Source organism: Pan paniscus, chromosome 18 (genome assembly GCF_029289425.2).
Source record: "Pan paniscus chromosome 18, NHGRI_mPanPan1-v2.0_pri, whole genome shotgun sequence".
Taxonomy (NCBI): domain Eukaryota; kingdom Metazoa; phylum Chordata; class Mammalia; order Primates; family Hominidae; genus Pan; species Pan paniscus.
Genome location: NC_073267.2, coordinates 65,193,459 through 65,214,746, shown reverse-complemented (window position 1 = coordinate 65,214,746; position 21,288 = coordinate 65,193,459). Strand labels below are relative to the sequence as shown.

The window sequence follows — 21,288 nt, the reverse complement described above, 5'->3', positions numbered from 1 at the left end:
CTTTGTTATTGCACTCCCCCTGCACTGTAATGGAAGGTCCCACGAGGGCAGGGAGTCTTTCTTGTTTTACTCCTATATCACCAGCTCCTAAACAAGTCCTGGCACATAGGAAGTGCTTATTAAGTCTTTGCTGAATGAATCTCATGTACTCTGCCCATGACCATTTAGGAGAGTGCTGTGACCTCCAGGAAGGCAGCAGAGAGGACAGGATTGTAAGATGCTGCAGAGGTGATGTCATCAGGAACTGTCAACCCATTGGGAGGTGGGGGTGGGGGTGAGGAGATCGGGAGGATACGGTTGGAGTTTCCTGTGTGCTGGGAGGAGACGAGTGTCCTTGGACTGAGATTTAGGCTTCCTCCCTCCGTGGCTAATCATCGCTGTTATCTCTGCCTCCTGAGAGTGGAAGGTTCTGGTTCAGCCTCCTCCTATAGTGCCATTTTGGGGAGCAGAAAATGTAAAAAAGCAGGGTAGTGGGCAGAGCCCAGGGCACACAGAGGTGATGCCTGGGAGCACTGGACTGGGAGTCAGGAAAATGGGTTTTCCATTTTCCACTAGTTAGCCAGGCCAGCCACTAGTCTTCCTGGCTGTGTTACCCAGGTGAGTCACTGCCCCTCTCTGGGCCTCAGCATCAAGCACACAGGAGTTCCTATAATTACCCGAGAGAGGATTCTTTCACTCATAGTTAATTGGAGCTTAAAGGTGCTAAGACTCAAAACCCACAATCGAGAAACAAAATGTCCTTACCTCTCTGGGGTCTCCATGTAAGTCCAGAGTTAAGAAATTCTGTGAAGACAAAGGCAGAGGATGTGGGTGAGAGGCTTCCCAGGAGAACACTGAGATGGGTGAGCGGGCAACAGAGGTGTCAGGTTCTCCCTCCTGGTGCCGAGCTGGCTGGGCCCAGAGGAAGTGGGCAGGACTCTGGCTCTGCTGGGCCTGAGCACAGGGTGAAGGCATATAATGGAGGAGTGGGCACTGGTATGGGAAGGATGGGCTGGGGACTCTTAGCCAGGGTTGGTAGAGCTCTGGATAGAACACCTGCTTTTGGAGCCTGCCCTGTCCCCCATCCCTCTCCCCTTTCTGTTCCCCAGGGAAGAACACCCCCATTCTTTTTCAGGGAACTCTTTCTTCCCCTATCACTTCATGAATTCAGGCATCTATATGTGACCGTGGGTGCTCCCTCTCCCTGATTGGGGATATTAGTTCAGGGATGGGCATACACCCATGTCAATCCAATAGAGTTTCCCCAGAGCTTTTGCAGAAATTGTTTAGAAAGAGGGTTTCGAAGCAGATAGGATGTAACTCTAGAGCGTTGTTGTCTTTAACCTTCCCAGGAGACATATCTGCCTAAGAGTGAAGTCAACACAGAGTTGTGCAAAGCTGAAGGATAGAGAATGGTAGATTCTCAATAACATCCCATAGGCATCTGGATCCAGCCATGCCTGAAGCCCTCAATTCCTGAGTTTTTCACTTAACACGAGGATGCTATTCCCACGCATTCCTTTTTCCGTTCAAGGCACCTTGGGGGAGTTTTCGCATCTCCCATTACACAGCTCTGACTCATACAACTCACTGAAACTCATCCTACCCCATGCTTCTCTTTGGTGTGTGTTCACGAAGATTGCAGTGATTGTAGCGTTGCAGTGTAGCTCACATGTCTGACCTGTTCACAAGAAGTAATTAGTGCAGTTCTCTCCATTAAGGATTGTAGTCCCACTAGCCAGGAGTGTGTGTGTGTGTGTGGTTTTTTTTGTGTGTGTGTCTGGGTGTGTGTGTGTGTCTCTGTGTGTCTGTGTCTCTGTGTGCTTCTCTGTGTGTTTGTTGTGTGTGTTTGTGTGTGTCTCTGTGTGTTTCTGTGTGTGTGTCTATGTGTGTGTGTTTCTCTGTGTGTCTGTATGTGTGTGTACTGGAGGCAGTGCGTAATCATGGAGGCGCTTCCACAAGATTTCAGAAAATCTCAGAAGGATGTCCCAGGATCTTAGGGCTGGATTTTCCCAAAGTCACCAACTTTTTCCTTTTAAGCTGGGTCCTCTGATGCCACATGCAGAATTGCTGGAATATTTGCCTCCTTCTAGGCATTAGAAAACAGTTGTGTTTTAATTCCTTGAATACTTTGGTCACTTAGAGCCTAAACCAAGACCTAAGCCCCAAGACCACATTGGACTCAACCCATGGAAACACAAGCAGAGTCCAGTGGTAGAGGCCGACCCTGGGATCCAGGAGTAGCCTCGGGTCCAAGGAGAGAGTCCAGGGATCAGGCTACTCCCGAGCTTGGAATTCACACCCTTCTCCCTCAAAGGCAATAGTTCCCAATGGCCCTGGGTGCTGTGTCATCTGGATGTTTGTCCTGCTGGGCTTCCCTGTGATGAGAGACTGCCACGGCTGTCTACCAATTCTAAAGGTCCCCAAGTCCTAGTTTGTGAGGACAGCAGGAATGGCAGAAGATATTCTAGACCCACAAGTGTGGGTTCTGGGTCCCACAGTGTTGCTTCTAACTAATTGGAATTGTGACATGAGCCAATTACAAAATTTCTCTGTCTCTGTTACCTCTATTAAAATGGGCACAATGATCTGAAAGCTGAATTTCTCAGGAAAGATAAGGTGGAGTCAGGGTTAAGGGCATGAACTCCCAAAGTCCACTGTCTGGTCTCAAATTTGGCTCCTCCACCTTCTCTGTGAAGCATCCCTCATGACTACAATGAATGCTTCCCCTCTGTGCTGCCACTATAGTCAACCTGCGAAGTATGTGAATGTGTTTCTCTTTGGATAGTTCCTTGTGAGCAGGGACTATGTCCACTTCATGCCTGTTTCACTACCTCTAACACACACCCCTACATACTTAGCATGGATGGATGGGTGGATAAATGGAGGGATGGATGGCTTCGCCAATAGCTGGAGTACAGTTGAATTGGATGGATACATGAATAGATGGGTGAAAACTAACAGATAGGTGATAATTGGATTGTTGGTTTTAGAGGAATGGGTGACAGAGTTAAGATATATGGTGGCTGGATGGTGCATGAGTGGTGGATTGATTGAAAATAGGTAAATAAAAAGTTATGAACAGATTGATATTAGACTGACAAAAAGATATCAGTGAATTGGATGAATTAGTGAACACGTAGATGGATAAGAAGTTCATTGTAGATGGATTAATGATTGAGTGGATGGATGACTATCCTAGGATGACAACTGAGTCAGAGTCTCAGAAAATCTAGAAAACTGGACCACCACTAGGTCTAATACAGACAGTTTCTAAGTCAACCAAGATAACTTGTGACATCTTTCTGAAAATCTTTAAGCTTAATATTTCCATCCCCCAAATTCAGGATGATGGTGTCCCCTGGGAATGTGTAATGTTTAGTTCCTCAAAAACACATCTGAAAACAAGAATGGCAAAATATTAAATTTTGGTCAAATAGTAAATTTGGTCAGTTTTTTATCGTGTTATTTTTGGACTTTTTTTTTTACATTTGTGTCATTTTTCAATAAAAAAGGACAAATTAGATTGCCCATTCAGATACTGAGACTCCTGAGACTTGAGAAATTGTCCCAGGTAACTGTCCCAGGGCAAGAGGACCGCTGAAATGAAGAAGTCTGGGACCAAGTTTACAGGGTTTGGGCTACGGGAACAGGCAACCTACCATTTTCAGTGTCGTCTCCAAGAGCTCCTCTTCCGTCTTCTGTCGCAGGCAGTGAACCATCACAGCTGAGTTGGTGGTTTCACACCCAGCAGTGTTAGCAATTTGCTGCAAAGATCACAAGCAACAACAGAGTTCAAGAGCAAAGTCCCTTCCTTCCATCAACATGGAAAGTGGCATTCTATCCCAAGCCCAACTTGTACTAGCGGCAGGGGGCAGCAGAAGATACCGTAGACCCACAAGTGTGGGTTCCAGGTCCCAAGGAGCATTGCCTCTGTTGCTAATCTCAATTGTAACATGGGTCAATTATGTAATCTCTCATCTCTGCTACCTTATCTCCATTGAAATGGACATAATCATCTCAAGCTGAATGTGTCAAGAAAGGCGAAGTGGAGCGGGGGTAGAGAGCATGGAATCCTGAATTTCCTTGTCTGCTTTCAAATCCTGTCTGTTCCACTTACCAGGCATTAGGCCACAGGCAGTCCACCTGATTTCTTTGGGCCTTGGTTTCTCCACCCATGGATGGGAATAATGACTGCACCTACCTCATGAGTTAATACTTGTGGGAGAGTGCCATGTCTCCCATGCAATAAACATGTGCAGAATTGCAGGAGGCCTAGATAAGATGATTCACACAGAGGCGCTTCAGAGAGTAGCGAATGTGCTTTAAAGATGAGTTCTAAAGAAAAACAGGGTCTTGTCCCTTGCAAGACATAGATAGGGTTTCTCAGCTGAGTGAGGCATCTGTGGCACAGCCAGGAGTTTCCACCTGCACATTTGTGTACTAGAGTCCCAAGCAGTAATCAAACATGACTCTTTAGGCCACAGGTCAGCAATGTGCCCACCAAAGGCCAAATAGTAAATATTTGAGGCTTTGCGGACCACGTGGTCTCTGCTGCAACTTCAAGACTGCTGTTGGCATGAAACGCAGCCAGAGACACAAGGTAAATGAAAGGGTGTCACTGTGTTCGAGGAAAACTTCCTTTATGGACAATGAAATTTGAATTTCATATGATTAAAAAAAGTCATCCTTAGCTCAAGGGCCATGCAGGCATAGATCCAGATTTGGCCATGGGCGATTGTCTCTGCACCTTTGTCCTAAGTCAAGCCACAGAGTAACAATAATTAATACACCAAGAACCTCTTTTCATCTTTAAAAAAATGTAAAAAATATAAAAATTTAAAAAGCCCTCCCGAGGTAGGGGCTCCCTTCTGCCTGACCTAGGCATTGGGGTCAGTCTGCCCAGCATACTGTGGTTTCCTACTTTTCTAAGAGTTAGGGACATCGAAGCAAAGACGGGACAGTGAGCCTCTCTCCTAAGTGAACTGGAATCGGGGTGGAGAGCTGCTAATGTAAAAAACACTCATTTTTCACAACAGAAAAGACAGCCTGACTACTTTCTGGAACCAATGGAGAGTCCTTAAGCTCAGGGGCAGATAGGGTGCTCATGCAGACTGGAATCAAAGTGCAGCCAGAAAGAAGGGCACAGAGGGAGAGCAGGCAGGCTCCACGGTCGGGGAGTCAGGGCAAGTGCACATGCCCCCAGAGCCCCGTGCAGGATCTCGGACAGAATCAATGCCCAGGGTGTTTCTCGAATAAATAAACAGGGACAGGGAGAAGTAGAGGGTGAGAGAGAGAGAGAAAGATAGACAGAGAGAAAGAGAGAGAGAGAGAACAAGAGTAACAGAGTCTAGGATTCCTATCATTTTGTAATTTCTGCTTCCTGTTTTTGCACAAAGCCCATCCTCCCAGATCTCTATTTCCTTGAAAAAATAAATTCTCCTTTTAAAAAGAAGATTTTGGGACAAGGTCTTGCTTTGTTGCCCAGGCTGGAGTGCAGTGGTGCAAACACAGCTCACTGCAGCGTAGACCTCCTGGGCTCAGGTGATCCTCCCACTTCAGCCTCCCATGTAGATGGGCCCACAGTCTTGCACCACCATGCCCAGCTTAGTTTTTTGCTTTTTGTAGAGACAGGGTCTCACTTTGTTGCCCTGGCTGGTCTCTAACTCCTGGGCTCAAGCAAGCCTTCCGCCCCTAACTCCCAATCGCTTCAGTGATTCTAGGAGAACATCAGCTAGAACCCATGGCAAGAATGACCCCTGAGAATTCAGAAGTACAGAGCCAAGGGGTTGGGGGCATCCAGCGGGAGACGTACCTCAGCCAGGGGCTTGACGTCACCCTTCTCCACCAGAGCAGGAATGAGGGCCACATCACTCTCAGAAATTACAGGCATGAGCCACCACATCTAGCCAATCCTCCTTCTTGACTTAAGTCTGGTCAATGGGCAACTGTTCCTTATAACCAATGAATTCTAAAAATATTCTCAAAAATTCTAAAAATTCTTGGCATCCCCATTTTCTCTCCTCCAATGTACCAGCCCTTTAAGTTTGAATGCTTTCCCCAAACAAGCTCTCAAAGCCACCAAATTCCTCCACGCCACTGGCTCCAGTGGGCGATCCTCAGCCTAGGTCTGGATTCCTATCGATCACCTCTTCCTTTGGCTTCCAACCACTCTCCAGATGATGACAAAATCCTTGCCAGGGTCCTGTGCAGGGTGGCCCCTCCCAATGTCCCTGCTCTCAGTACTCACCACGCTCCCCCTGCTCTCCCTGCTCTGGCCACGTCGGCCCTGTCTCTGTCTCTCCCTCGTGATTGGGATGCGTCCTCCTGCCACAGGACACGTGCACATGCTGCTCCTACTCCCTGGACGTTCCTTGCTCCTGACTCATTAGTCACTTTTCCAGCAAGCCTTCCCTGGTAACCTCTTCCTGCCCCAGGACTCAATGCTTTCTTTAGATTCTGCTGTGGCAGCAAGTACCTCACCTTCACTGCTCTTGTCATAGGTGACACTTTCTAGTTGTGTGATTCTGTAACTATTCATCTATTCCCTACATTATAGCAGAAGCTTGGGGAGGGTGTTAGGTGTCTGGCTAGAATGCAGAGCCACATAGGGCCATGTAGCGTCCATGTCCCCTCCACACGGACATCTGGCTTTGAGCCAAAAATGACCTCTGCACACCTCTTCTTTTTGCCTTCGCTTACTCACCTAGTTTTGTTGTGTGAACAAATGAATCAGTGAGTGAATTCTCCAGGAACCACCCCTGGTTATCAGGTGCTCAGTGTGGAACCGCTTCAGGCCTACAGCCCACAAGTGGGTCCACAGAACTCAGACCCTGAGAGACATAAGACACCATCACTGCCCAACATGGCACCAGGTCCTGGCACATAGGAGGAGTATGGTCACAGACAGGGCACTGTACTGGCTGTCTAGGCCCATGAGCTGGAGTCTCAGCTCTGACCTGATCACCTGCTGCCCTTGGAAAATCCCTTCCAAGCCCTGTGTCAGTTTGCCCGGCTGTGCAACTGAGAGGTTGGGTGTCTCCTCGCACTTCCTGCTCAGCTACTGGTAGGGCTTCAGTGGTTCTAGGAGAACATCAGCTAGAACCCACGGCAAGAGCGACCCCTGAGGATTCAGAAGCACAGAGTCGAGGGGTGGGGGCGTCGAGGGGGAGACTTACCTCAGCCAGGGGCTTGATGTCACCCTCGTTCACCAGAGCAGGAGTGAGGGCCACACCACTCTCAGAAATGGCCCGGTGGAAGAGATTCTTGGACAATGGAGAGAAAATCTGGCAGCAGAATGGAGGGGAGGAGAGTTCATGTTCAGAGGTGGGGTCAGTTACTCCCTCGCTGTTCCGGACTACATCCACCTCAGCTCTGCCCTGGCCCATTCCCCTGAGATCCTGGGCTCAGTAGACACAATGGCCACTAAACTCACTTGGCCTGCTTGCCAGGCTCACCTCCCACCCAAGAGAACCTCCCACCCAAGAGAACCTAAGTGGGATCCGGACAGGGCACAGGGCAGGGATATAACAGGAGGTGTGTGGCAGCCCAGCCTAACCAACAAAGGTATTGGAAAGGCAGCTTAGCATCTCCTAGCCACAACTTCCGATACAGCATCTCTGTTACTCAGGGCTTATCCAAAAAAATGATCCTGGAGGCACACAAAGATTTCTAAGGATGCCTCTGCTGTTTACAGTGGTACACACTGGACATAAAACCAAGGGTCCAATATTATGAGATTGGGCAAATAAATGATTTTTCATTCTTATCGTGGAATACTGTGCAACTCTAAAATGTACTATTAGGGAAAACATTTAATATTTAGTAAAGTATTCATTTTGTATTATAATATTCAGGAAAGTACTTTCGTAAATAAAAAAGACAAAGATTGATAATAGATGATAGATCTATTGATAGGTAGATGGATGGATAGATGGATGGACAGATAGCTATAAAGTCATGGAAAAGAAGACTAGAAAAATCCATGTCAAACTGAGCACAGTGTCTATCCCTGGGTTGTGGGATTGTAGATGGCTTTTGTTTTTCTTGGGCTTATCTGTATTTTTCCTTTTTCTCTGCTTTAAAAAGTATAAAAATGTTTTCCTCTGCGTATTCAACTACAAAACCAACACAGGATTGAAGACTCCAGTAGGGGGCTGACCCTCTGCCCACCTCCAGGCAGGCGGAAGGCTTCCTACAGCTCCTGGCACTTCTCATCTGGTTTTTGATCCCAGCTCCCCCAGTGTCTCCTGCACCCAATCCCCCACCCTAGCAGGACTCCTCACACCCCCAGGTTGTGTCTGTGTCCCACAACCCCTGCCCCATCCCTCCTTATCCCCGGGTCCATCCCTCCTTCCTCTCACCTGCCTGCCCTAGCTCAGCTGGCCTCTCAGTCGCAGAGGCTGTTGCCTCCTTCTTGGGCATGAACCAGCCATCAGACCACCCCAGAGGAATCCCCAGCATGCTCAGTGTCCATGTCCCCTCCACATGTAGATCTGGATTTGAGCCAAACAATACCTCCACCCACCTCTTGTCTTTGCCTGCCCTTACTCATAATTTATGCCTATCCCTACTTTCCAAGAGAAGGGAAGTGAATCTTCATATTAAAATGAGTGGGAGAGAGAGAGAGACAGAGAGAGCTCAACCAAGCTAGAAGAGGGGAATGCCACCATTGCAGGCTGCAACTGGAGATTCGGGACGCTAAGCTGAGCCCTGAGCTTCCTGGGGGCCAAGAAGAGCTTGGTCTTTAGCTTTCCTGATGCTGGACAGTGAGTAGGGTCAGTCCTGAATCCAGGCATTGTAAGCAGAGGTGTGCATAGCTGGATTGACAGGTGTCCAAGAGGTCTCATCAGCATCACATCAACAGTGGGGTTGGGCCCGGTGCAAGGAAGACTCACAAGAACAGAGACACTTTCTGCTCCCGATGACTCTCCAAAGATGGTCACAGAGCCTGGGTTTCCTCCGAAGCTGGCAATGTTGTCCTGGACCCAGTGCAGGGCAGCCAGCTGGTCCAGGTGACCCCAGTTCCCCCGGCTGTGTTCATCCCCTGTGCTGTGAGGAAGAGAACAGGTTGAGAGTGGGGAGCAGAGATGTCATGGCAGGACCTTCAGGACAACAGATGCGGCTGGCGGCTCTCAACAAGCGCCAAGGTGGGTGGATCATGAGGTCAGGAGATCGAGACCATCCTGGCTAACACAGTGAAACCCCGTCTCTACTAAAAATACAAAAAATTAGCCGGGCGTGGTGGCGGGTGCCTGTAGTCTCAGCTACTTGGGAGGCTGAGGCAGGAGAATGGCATGAACCTGGGAGGCAGAGCTTGCAGTGAGGCAAGATGGTGCCACTGCACTCCAGCCTGGGTGACAGAGCAAGACTCCATCTCAAAAAAAAAACAAACAAACAAAAAACAGAATAAGGCTGGGCTTCTTTCCATTACTTGGTATATACCCAAAGGATTATAAAATATGCTGCTATAAAGACACATGCACACATATGTTTATTGTGGCACTATTCACAATGTCAAAGACTTGGAACCAACCCAAATGTCCATCAATGATAGACTGGATTAAGAAAGTGTGGCACATATACACCATGGAATACTATGCACCCATAAAAAAGGATGAGTTCTTGTCCTTTGTGGGAACATGGATGAAGCTGGAAACCATCATTCTGAGCAAACTATTGCAAGGACAGAAAACCAAACACCACATGTTCTCGCTTATAGGTGGGAATTGAACAATGAGAACACTTGGACACAGGGTGGGGAACATTACACACTGGGGCCTGTCGTGGGGTGGGGAAGCGGGGAGGGATAGCATTAGGAGATATACCTAATGTAAATGCCCAGCTATCGGCTGCAGCACACCAATATGACACATGTATACCTATGTAATGAAGCTGCACGTTGTGCACATGTACCTTAGAACTTAAAGAATAATAATAAAAAAAAAAACAGAATAAGGCTGGGCTTCAGCATCTCTGAGACCCTGCCTTGCCTTGCTACAGTTGTAATGTATGGTTCTGCATTCATTCAACTGGCAACTGTTTACTGAGCATCTACTGTATGCCTGACACTGTCCTATGAGCTACAGCACATCTGAGAGCAAAAAGGGCAAAACCTGTGACGACACTGAGCTCCCACTACAGATCACAAGCAGATAAACAGATATATAAAGAGAATATAATGATGTCAGGTAGTGAAAGTGCATTGAGGAAAATAAAATGGAGTAAGGAAAAAACAGGGGTGGGACAGGGGGTGCCATTTCAGATTGCAACCAGGGAAGGCCTTTTGGAGGCAGTGGCATTTGAAGTCTTGGAGGTAAAGATCTTCATAAAACAAGCACAACGAGCATGTGAGCCTTGCAAATACCCAAAGAAAGGAATTCCAGGCAGAAGAAAAAGCAAGTGCGAAGGCCCTGGGGCCCAATGAAAGAAAATGTGTCAGGATGTGCAGCTAGAGAGAGCCCTGGGGCCTGGCAAGAACTTCGGCTGTCATGTTAAGGAGCATGGGAAGCCCCCGCAGGGTTTTGTGCAGAGGCATCACATGATTCAATGCATGTGTTAAGTGATCACTCTCGGTACTGTGTGACTCAGCCTCAGTATAAAAGCGGCAGAGATCTGAAAGTGTTAAGATCATAATCAAGGTGAGAGACAGAGAGCTTTGGCTGGGGTAGGAACCAGGGAGAAGGTGCGAAGTAGTGGATTCTGAAGGTGGAGCCAAGAGGGTTGTGAGAAAAGAGAGTCCAGGCTGCCCACAAGGCCTTCTCCTGATCCCACGGGAGGATGTGGCAGCAGCAGCTGAGTGGAGGTATGGTGAGGAGGAGGGGGTCTCTGTTGGGGAGGGGCAGTAGGAGTCAAGGATTCAGCTTGTCCCTGGGAAGAGCAGGGTACCCTTTAGACAGCCAGGGGCAGGGAGAAGGTAGTGAGTGATGCCTGTGGGCTTCAAAGGTGAGGTGGGCTGGAAACAGGGGCTCTGGGCTGCTCCTTGGGATCACTGGGAATTAGGGAGGGAGAGGGAGACAAGAGAGGCCTGTGGACAGGGAAGAGGGGGGACCAGGAAAGGGGCTGGGAAGGAAGCATGTCACAGAAGCTGAGCGGCCATTGGCTGCTGCTGGGAGGTCCTGAGAGGTTCGGTGGAGAGCAGGGAGAGGTCATTGATGGCCGTGATAAGACCAGCTGAGTGGCGTGTTCAGGAAGAAACCTGCTGTCATGAGTAGAGGAGACACACGGAGGAGAGGAAGTGGAGAGAGATCATGAGGCAGCTTTATTGTAATGGGGAGCAGAGTCACAGGCTGTGGCTGAAAGGGATGAAGGTGATACAGCCAAGACTGGCCTGGGATGCCTTGTTGATGGGTAGACCAGAACCCATCTTCCATCTCCCTAGGCCGTCTCATGAGTGAGTGGAATCCCTCCCACAGCCCTCGCATCACTCACTCGGGATTGGGGTGCTGGGATGGCCACACTAAGACATGGCTTATAGTAATTACACCTTGAAGGAGATCTGACTCCTGTCCCCATGGAGACCTGATGAGGAGGACTCCATCCTTACTTCCCGCACTTGCCAGATTTCAAGCAGAAAATGGGGTGAGTGGGCCCCAACACTCCTCCTGGAAGGGGTCAGATGCTCCCACACCCCACCATCTGCAGCTCCCATTCCTTCACCCACAACATGCCCTGAGCTCCCTCTATGACTCTGCCCCTTCCCTCCTTTCCACGAGAAGTCAGATGCGTCAGCCTTCAACAGCTGGGCTGCCTGCTAGCTACCATGACAGAGAAATGCAATGTGTGGGAGCAGCACAGATGAAAAGGAGATGAGTCTTTCAGTGGAAGTAACTGGGGGCTGGGTCTTGCAGGATGAAGAGGAGTTCTTTAGGTAGACTAAGCATTCCAGGCAGAGGGAACACCACATACAAAAGCTCAGAGGCAAGTGGATGAGTGTGGCTGGGGAGTGAGAGGGTAGGTAGTGTCCAGTTATGAAGGTGCTTGCATGCTACAATGAGGAACCTAGCTAAGGTCTCCTGAGGGCTGACATGACCGGAGCTGGTCCTAGCAGCCTCATGTTGGGGGCCAAAGGTGCAGTGAGGAGAGTCCAATTTCTTACCTGAAGAATCCCCAGATGCCCAGGCGGTGCTGAATGGTCACCACCACCACGTTTTCTTGGGCAGCGAGGACCCGCCCATCATAGGTTGATGCTGCGCCCACCATCAGCCCCCCTCCATAGATCCACACCATCACCTGGGCAGGGGGAAGCAACATACCAGTTACAGGACGCAGAGCCAGGGAGCACTCAGAGGGCATCTTGTTTGGTGACCTACATGTTGGTCACAACTGAAGGACGATGTTACCCAAAGTTCACAAGTGCCCAGCAAGGTTGCAAAAGGCAGTCTCTTTCCTCCATAATTCTCCCAACTGGGGCCCAAGCCACCACCCCACTGCACATACCCTGGCTGCCCCTTCCTTTCCACCCAGCCTCCAGTGCCTCCTGCCTGCAAGGCTCTTCATGCTGAGAACCTCATCATGGACACAGCAAAGGCTAAGGATGTCATGTTCTCCCCCTCACTCCCATCACCCTCAAGCCTGGACAGTTCATGCACTCCGTGTACCTATGGGGCAGCCCTTGTATCTCAGCTTAAAATCAGTTAACTCTCTCATGGTGAAGTAAACTTCTCTGTGCATGAATGATTGTCTTGAGAAGCACACATGCCTGTGATGGTGTCTCTTCCTCAAATGCCTCCTTTATGCCTCTGCATCCCCAGATCCTATCCATCCTGTAGAGCCCAGCCTAAAACCCACCCTCTTCAGGATGCCTTCAATCAATGGACTAACACTGTCTGAGAACTTACTATGTGACAGGGACTCTGCTAATACCCGAGGATGAGAGTAGGTACAATTCCTAACGCAAGGTTCTTGCATTTTAAAAGTCCACATAGTGGGGAAGAAGTGAGAGTGGCTAAAATAATAATATTGTAATAATATTATTCATGAAATATAAAAGAACTCATAATATAAACTATGTACAAAGTGCTTTTCTAAGCACGTGTAGTTCTAGAACCTGTGGCCATTCCTGGTGGTTCTCCTGCCTCCAGGTTCCCAGAGCTCCTGTTTCTCCCAAACTGCTAATCCCTGCCTGCCTCCTGTGGACGGACTGAGTGTGCATTCATATTTGTTTGAAGGCTGAGCCCGAGGGCTGACCTGCAGTAATGTGCTGAAGGGAGGGTATGTCTCTACAGCCCAGAAGGCAAGATCCTTGAAGGCAGGGGCTGTGTGGAGTGGGTTCATGTTCCTCCTTTCCCTGAAGCCCCAGGTCTAATGGTGTATATGGGGCACTGAGTACACAATAGAAGAATGAATGAATGAATGAATGAATGAATGAGTAAACATTTCTCCCACTTCCTGTGTCTCACGAAGCACATGTAGGGCCAACTTCTAGTCCCATGTTCACAGATCTGCTCCCCAACTCCTGGGCACCATGCCATGGTGCTCCTGCGAGACTGGCTGGATGTGGCACCCCTTCCTCGTCCACCCTGGGGTGGCCTTCCTTGCCAGGAGACCCTCCCCACCCTGCAGCTGGCAGCCAGCCCCATCTCCTGCCCTTTGTTTATTTGGGAAATGCTGACACATTGGGTCATCAGTCTTTGCCAATACAATTAGGGAGGGATATCAGGTACAAAAAAATCCCAGATATTTGGCCAAAGGCAAAAGGAAGAGCTTCTGGGATTGTCCCAGGCTCCACCCCCAACACCCGTACCTGGACAGTGAAAGTTACCCCAGATGAATGTTGCTGTGCTGGAGAAAGGCCACATACAAGCTCAATGCCCTACTTTCTGTCAAAAGCACTGGTTTGAAGATCAGAAGACTTGAGCCAAAACTACCCTACTGGGTGACCTCTCCTTCCCTGTCTGGGCCTCGGTTTCTCTATCTGAAAAGGAAGAGTTGGGGTGTTGGCTTTTCTCTAAGTTCTTTCCATTGCTAACATTACTGAAAATCATGTCTTACCCACTCTGGGTATCAGATTTTTAATCTAGTAACTAAAAGTAATCATTCTCATCCTTCTATTATCATGAGGGAACTTGGAACCATTAAGATATTCATTAAAGAGGCACAGCAAACTCCCCCAGAGTCCCTATGTCATGAGGGGAAACTGACGTGTGGAAAACCAGTGTTTCCTGTGGAGGCCCTGGGGTCCTGAAACAATCCTGGCCTGTGCAGCTCCCTCCTCAAGCTGCCTTCATCCCCTTCCATTCTGCCCCAGAAGATCCGGGGTACTGGCGCTGACACGCCTTGACCAGGGGATCCCACGGCTTACCGGCAGCCTGTTTTTCTTGGTCAAGTCAGCAGGAGTGTAAATATTGAGGTAAAGACAGTCTTCAGAAAGCTTGAGAGGAATGTTCTCCTTTCTGTTAGTCAATAGCTCTGAGAGAAACTGCCCTGCCTTGGGATCTTGGGTGCACCTGGGGAGGGGGAAAGAAGAATCCCTGAAGTTCAGCCAGATCTAAGTGAGGTGTCTTCTAGGGCAGCGCCTTGGACTGGGAGGTTTAAGCCTGAAAATGGACTTGATATTTACAGACTCACGTCATTGTAGTGGGTAGGAGGCTATCAGGGGCTTCAGGTAGGGGCGCTGGGACTCACTAAGGTCTCCTAAGACCAAGCAGAGTGAGAAGGGCTTCACACCTCTTCCCTTCCCGGAGCCTTTGGAACTCCCAGCATCAAGGAGGGGAGAGCACCAATACACTGATCCTCCCTTGGAGGTGACATTTCTCGCAATATCTTAGGGGTAAAATCTTTGTGGGACGACATCAAGAGAACCGTGCTCTAGTTTTGTCTCTCCCACGCATTTATGGGGTGACCTTGGGTGAATTCCTTTCACATTCTGGGTCCCAATCTGCCAGGTCTATGTGAGAGGATTGATTTCTACATGAGTCTTGCAGCCCTGACATGCCAAGATTATCTACCATCCGCCTATCCCAGGCAAGTGCTGTTGGTTGCCCTGATGAAAGATCTCAAGGATACAACATAGATGAACATTGGTAATAGATATTGAGTCCTCCCAGTGTTCCAGGCACTATTTTAAATACACTTTATGTATTAATTCATTTAAGCCTCAGACTAGTCCCATTAGGTAGGTTCTATTATCTCCATTTTACAAATGAGAAAACTGAAACCCAGAGAGGTTAGAGAACCTGCCCAAGGTTACATAGCCAGGTAGATCCAAGCCACGTGGTGCTTATACACAAGTATATTATAAGCAACAGTCCCAGATCTCAAAGTACCCGAAGGCAGGCATCACTGCCCCCACTAGGTACATGAGGAAACTGAGGCACTCAGGGTCTGGGATGACACAGCTGTCAAGTGACAGAATCAGAGCCAGCAAAGATGACTTCTTGATTCCATCCTGAGAGGTTTTCCTACAGATCACGAAGTACAAGTGGCATAACAATAATAATAATCATCATCATAATAAAAATACATTCCAATGTGAAGAAAGGGAAAAAGAACTCAACCTCACTGGTCTTCGGATAAATGCAAACTAAAGAGGAAAATAATATTGCTATTATTATTATCACTTTGCCTACCCAATAACCAAAAACAATTTTAATAACCCCAAGCACTGTAAAAAATCTGATGAATGGAGATTTTCATCCATCAATGGGAGAAGTGTAGGTGGAATACTTTGGCAGGGAATTGTAACAAAACATATACTTTTTGACTCAGAAATGTCATTTCTGGGAACTTATCCTAGAATATTCATGAATGGGCATAAAGGTTTCACTACAAAATATTCATCACAGTGCTCTCTATATTATCAAAAACTTCATATGTAACCTAATGACACCAAATAAAAGCTTGGGGAAATTAATTATGATGCAATACCAAATGTAATGCAGCTGCTAATATCAGGCTGTGCTATTTAATGGCATAGAATGATGGTCAAGAAATACTTAAAGAGCAAAGCAAGCATCCAAGTTATCTGAACATAGCACTCCATTTTAAAGGAAGAAAGTATAGCAACAGGCAAAAATACTGGAATACAAACGAAATATTAGATCATAATACTTCACCATCTAAAATATTGACAGCTGCTCTGAGTGGTGGAATATTGTATGTGATCTTAATTTTCTTACTTTTCCTTCTCTGAGTTTCCTAAATTTTCTGTAATAAGTATATATAACATTTGCACTCAGAAAATAAAAACAGTAAATATTATTTTTTAGAAAAGGAAAGAAAAGAAGGCAGCCAGAGGTGGGCTGCTGGAAACCCTCCAAATGCCTGGCTGCCGAGATGAATGGGGTCTTCTCTGATGCCTGTAGGGTCCTTTGTACCCTGGGGAGAGGTGGTGAGGCCAATTAGAAACTTTGGGCTTTTCTTCCCAGCTTGGCCAGGGTGAATGGACAAACCTGCCATTGCTCTCCTCAGAAATAGGGAGGTGGGCACACCTGAGAGTTGAGCACTTGCCGAGTGGACACCTCAGTACACTTGCCACTCACACACCTCCTGGCCCACTCCTCTCCCCTACTATGTCAAAATTCAAGACAGCGGAATTCATGGGATCCTTCCTTCTGATCTCCCTCACCTGCTTAACTGCTTCTTTGTTTCCAAGGCACTTTTCCTGTTCTATCATATCACATAATCCACGGAGTAATTTGCATATTGTTCTTATCTGTCTCCCCCTGCTAGAATGCACGCTCCATGAACCTAGGGATCTTTGCTTTTTCACTAATGGATCCCAAGAACCCAGAACACGCCTGGCACGCAGTAGGTGCTCAAAAAACATGTGTTAAATAATGGACTCCAGAATGCTGTGAGAGTTCTGGAATGTTTTTAAGGATCTACAATGATCTTAAGGATTCCAGAGCAAAGGATCAGCCCATCAGGGGACTGCCTTGATTCCTTCCTGCATCACTTTGAGGTGAACATCCCCAAGGACACACGCCACAGCTTACATAGGAGGGTACGAGGTGGCATTCTTCACAAAGCTCCACGGTTCTGCAGGCTGCGGTGGAGTAAACCTCAGGGGTCCAAGAGGGGGCTTGGCAAAAGGGATTCCCAGGAAAACGGCCACAGGCTGTGCAAATCCTTCTAAGCTGACGAACTTCCCCAGCACTTTGCCATGCACGGTGTCCACCACAGGTGGCGAGGACGGATGCCCTGCTGGACATGGAGAAGAAATCAGGATGAATCAGAGGCAAAAGACTGGACCCAGATTCCAGGTGGAGTTTGCCACTTTCTAAGTGAGTGACCTTAAATAAGTCACCTAAACCCTCTAGGCCTCAGTTTCTCTTGATGTACAATAGGGATGAGGATCAATGTCCTTCCTAACCCATTGAGCTGGTTTAAGGAGCAAATTAGAATTGGAGGCATAAAAACATCCAGCTAAAAATAAATGCAAGAAGGACAGCTACTAGGAAAGAACAAGACATTTAGCTTCCCCCTTAGAAGCCTCTGGAAACATTTATCCATTAGAATCCTGGCACTGAGCCGCACACTGGATGAGAGGATGAACAAGAGGTGCCCCGTATTCTCACAAGCACTGACCCTAGTAGGGAAGGGTCACATATACACCTGGGGCTATAGCCGAGAAAGAAGTGGCCATGTCCTGGCAGAGGTACCCATAAGGCAGTCCGGGAATTAGAAGAGGGGGCAAGGCCTTCTGATTGCAGGCATCATGGAGGAGCTGGGACTTGCAGTAGGGGAGGATTGAATGAGGGGAGATGAGAAGCAGGGAGCGGTACACAGCAGTGAGAAGGGAATTTGCTGAGGCTCCGAGCAGCAGAATGCAGAGCAGAATGCAGAATGTGGACATGGCCCACATGTACCAGGTGGAGTCTGGGGGGAGTGGAAAATATTCCTGGAATGAGACAGCGCATGTCAGGAAGGGCCTAGAATGCCAGGCTAAGCGCTTGAGTTTTCTTTAATGGACAAATAAGCAGCAGGAACCGTTCCAGTTAAGGGAAATGATCAGGTCGAGGTACATTTCTTCTGGTGGCCCTGGGCAGGTCTGCTCCATTCCTGCAGCACAGATAATGCTTCCTCACTGAGCTGAAATTCATTTCCCGCAGCCTCCGCATAAGCCTTGGTAGTACCTGCCATGGGACCACACTGGCCTGATCTGATCTGTGGCCTGTGGCCTTTCAGACACTTGATCTTGCCGCCCAACCCTGAGGTCCTGTCTGGCTCCAGTCACCTCAATTTGTCTGAGCTTCCCTCCTGGGAAATGATTTCCAGCCTCTTGTCCTCCCAGCTGCTCTGCTTTGGATACAGAGAAGAAGTCAATACCTCCCTCAATGTGGGGCCACAGCAGAACAGAACAATTCAGATTTGATCTTACAGGGGAATATCCAATCGCAATGGAAACTCCCTATGCAAAGCCCAGTTACACAACAGCATCCATGTCTCAACAACAGCCAACCCCATACTGAGAATATTTAACTTGACTTCTTCTGTTGTTGTTGCTAATTACAAATAACATTGAGATGAATTTCCTTGAAAGCATGTTTATCAACATAGCAATGGGTGGTGGCATTACAGGTGGCCTGTTTTCTTGGTGATTTCCATGTTTTCTGCACTGTATGGGATTTCTAGTCTTCACCTGAAATCCTTCTCACCCCCACGTTATTTTAAAATTTTAAATAAAAAAGAAAATATTTATGAAGAAATATGATGATGTCTAAAAGGTATTTTGTAAGACTTGGAGACTGGGCACAGGGGCTCACATCTGTAATCCCAGCACTTTGGGAGGCTGAGGAGGGCAGATCACTTGAGGTCAGGAGTTCGAAATCAGCCTGGCCAACATGACGAAACCCCATCTCTACTAAAAATACAAAAATTAGCCAGGCGTCATGGCGTGTGCCTGTAATCTTGGCTATTTGGGAGGGTGAGGCAGGAGAATCGCTTCAGTCCAGGAGGCGGGGGTTGGAGTAAGCTGAGATTGCACCACTGCACTCCAGCCTAGGTGACAGAGTAAGACTCTATCTCAAAAAAAAAAAAAAAAAAAAAAAAGAAAGAAAGAAAGAAAAGAAAAGAAAGACAAATGTGGTCCCTGACCAGTTTTGGGGACATGGAAGATAAAGAAGACCAAAGAGCTGGCTTGTGATGCTGGGTCCCTGTTTACATAGGCTCAGTGGAGATGTCAGTGGGATATCCTGGCAAGATGGTGCCACAGGACGAGCGCACTTCAAGACTGGAAGGAAGCCTGGTGGGGGAGCAGGGCAGAATCTTCTAGACAGTGAGGGTACATACCATGGTTGTGTATGGCTTCATTGAAGATGCCAGTGTGAGAGGGAAGGGAAAAAACAAAGATCAAACACAGAGACCACTACAGCCAAGATCGAAGATCCATCAGAGTGGGAAGGAGAGAATGTCCCAGCATCCTGGAAGCCCAGGGAGAAGAGGACAAGATGCGGGCTAAGATTGCTGAGAACTTCAGGGAGGTGGAGGAGGGTCAAGGCAGAGAAGAAACCACTGGGCTGGTCCGTTTCAGCTCAGGGATTCACTTCAACAGGATGAGGTGGATGGCAGCCAGATTGCCAAGGGTGAAAAAGTGAGTGAATGGGGGAAAGCAGAAAGAAGAATGGGAAAAAGAGCAGTTGCCGCTGATGTTATATGAAGCATGAACATGGTGGGCACCTACTATGTGCCAGGCATGCATTCCAGTTTGTTTAAATTCATCTTCAAATAAGCCTTGCTGGGTAGGCATCAACATGCCCAATTTACAGAAGAGGAAATTGAGGAAGTGGAGGCAGCCTGTATGGTCTTCCTAAGGAAGGAAATGGATGGCATTGCCAGGAGTAACCAGAGGTAAAGGAACATTCAGTTCCAAATAAGCTTCCTCTCTTCCTCTGCCCTTCCCCACAGTTCCAGAGCTCTCACAGTGTCAGGCTGCCAGAAGGAAGACAGGATGCAGACGGGGCTGGGATGTCAGGATTCAGGACCCAGAGACAGACCTAGGCATGATTTTCGGGTTGACCTTGGGCAAGTACATTTCCCTGTGTGAGTCTCAGTTTCTCTGTCTATAAAATGGCACGGGGGTATTTCAAGGCCTCTCGCTGCACCCCTCTATGTACCATCTGTTTCGCTTTCTGTATTCTGATGCTCTGGCATCTGAGGCTTTGCTGACATCGGAGAAACTGTCCCTCCCAGGGTCCAGCCAACCCGGAGCCCACACCCCAACTGCGTCTTTGATCAGGTTGCCATGCCCTGGCCACTACCCACCTGCCCTAATTATGCCAGGTCTGGGTACCAGACAACTGGGAACAGCCCCTCTGCCCCAGAGCCCCCTGAAGTATCCCAACTCGCCAGTCCTCAGCCTGCCTGCCCTGCCTTTCCTCTTCTATCCTTGGAAGCCACAGTAAAAGCCCCTTGGCCTCAGATCCGCCCTGTCCCCTCCCCAGGCTCTGCTACTTCCCCTTGTGCCCCGCGCACTGGTGTCCCCTTCCTGTTGAGAACATGAGTAAGAAACTGTCTTTTTAATGGCAAGAAGTCCTGATATAGTGGCCTGACCACAGCTCAAATTTTCTACTCATACACTACGTTTTTAAACAACGCCTTTATTTATCCACTCCTTTTTCGTGCTTTCTACATACCAGGCGCTGCCAAGAGTGCTTTAGAAACAACGACCCATTTCCTCCTCACCAAAGCCCAGTGAGGTAGGCAGCAGTGCCACCTCTATTTCAGAGAGGGGGTAACCCAAGCACGGAATAGCGCAGTCCCTTGCCTAAGGACACGCAGCGAGGAAGCGCCCAGCGGGAACTCAAACCCAGGCACTCTGGCTCCAGAGTCGATGCTCTTAATATTCTCCTGAGCCGCTCTCCGTGATCCAGCCATAACGGGAAGAATTATGGGACAATAAACTGAGCTGCCTAAATTTCTCGTGTGTGCGGCGTGAGGTGGGCCGGCTGCCGGCCTGCATCGGGGCGAGCAGGGCAGGGCGGTCTCAGGATGTTCACCCTCCCTGCGTCTCCGCGCGGGCCAGGCTGGCCGGGCTCAGCTGCTCCAAGTCCGAGTGCAAGTAGGGAGGGCGCGCACCGCCGCGGAGCCGGACCTGTTGTGTCTTTGCCTTTCTACGCATCTGCGCCCACCTCGGCCCAGAACAAGGATTTCAAAAAGTGCCCCGCATATTTGATTTCGGAAGGACTCACCCCAAGCCGTGGATGCGGCGACAGTGCCCAGGACAAGAGCACGGAGCCACATCTTGGAAAGACGACAGCTCTCAGGGCCTGCAAGGTCTTTTTGCATCTCAGAGGGACTGCGCTGTCCAGCTGGGAGCTCAGCCCCGCCCTGAGCTACCGCCCTGCGCCGCCAATTGCCTAATCCTCT

At 48.6% G+C, this 21,288-nt stretch overlaps 1 protein-coding gene across 3 annotated transcripts in view; it reads right to left on the bottom strand.

Annotated features, from left to right (window-relative positions):
* The window catches only part of LOC100984384 (liver carboxylesterase 1-like), a 36,886-nt gene extending 15,598 nt beyond the window's left edge, over window positions 1-21,288 (bottom strand). Inside the window, exons 1-8 of one of the 3 annotated variants that reach the window (XM_034940193.3) lie at window positions 21,111-21,288; window positions 16,917-17,121; window positions 14,282-14,426; window positions 12,077-12,210; window positions 8,877-9,030; window positions 7,158-7,265; window positions 3,642-3,746; window positions 745-783 (exon numbers count right to left, since the gene is read on the bottom strand). In XM_034940193.3, coding sequence (XP_034796084.2) covers window positions 745-783; window positions 3,642-3,746; window positions 7,158-7,265; window positions 8,877-9,030; window positions 12,077-12,210; window positions 14,282-14,426; window positions 16,917-17,121; window positions 21,111-21,207 — 987 coding nt within the window. In that variant the 5' untranslated portion in view covers window positions 21,208-21,288. Of the gene's footprint in view, window positions 1-744; window positions 784-3,641; window positions 3,747-7,157; window positions 7,266-8,876; window positions 9,031-12,076; window positions 12,211-14,281; window positions 14,427-16,916; window positions 17,125-21,110 lie in introns of all 3 variants that reach the window. The other 2 variants (XM_034940192.3, XM_055099205.2) reach the window with 2 other exon arrangements.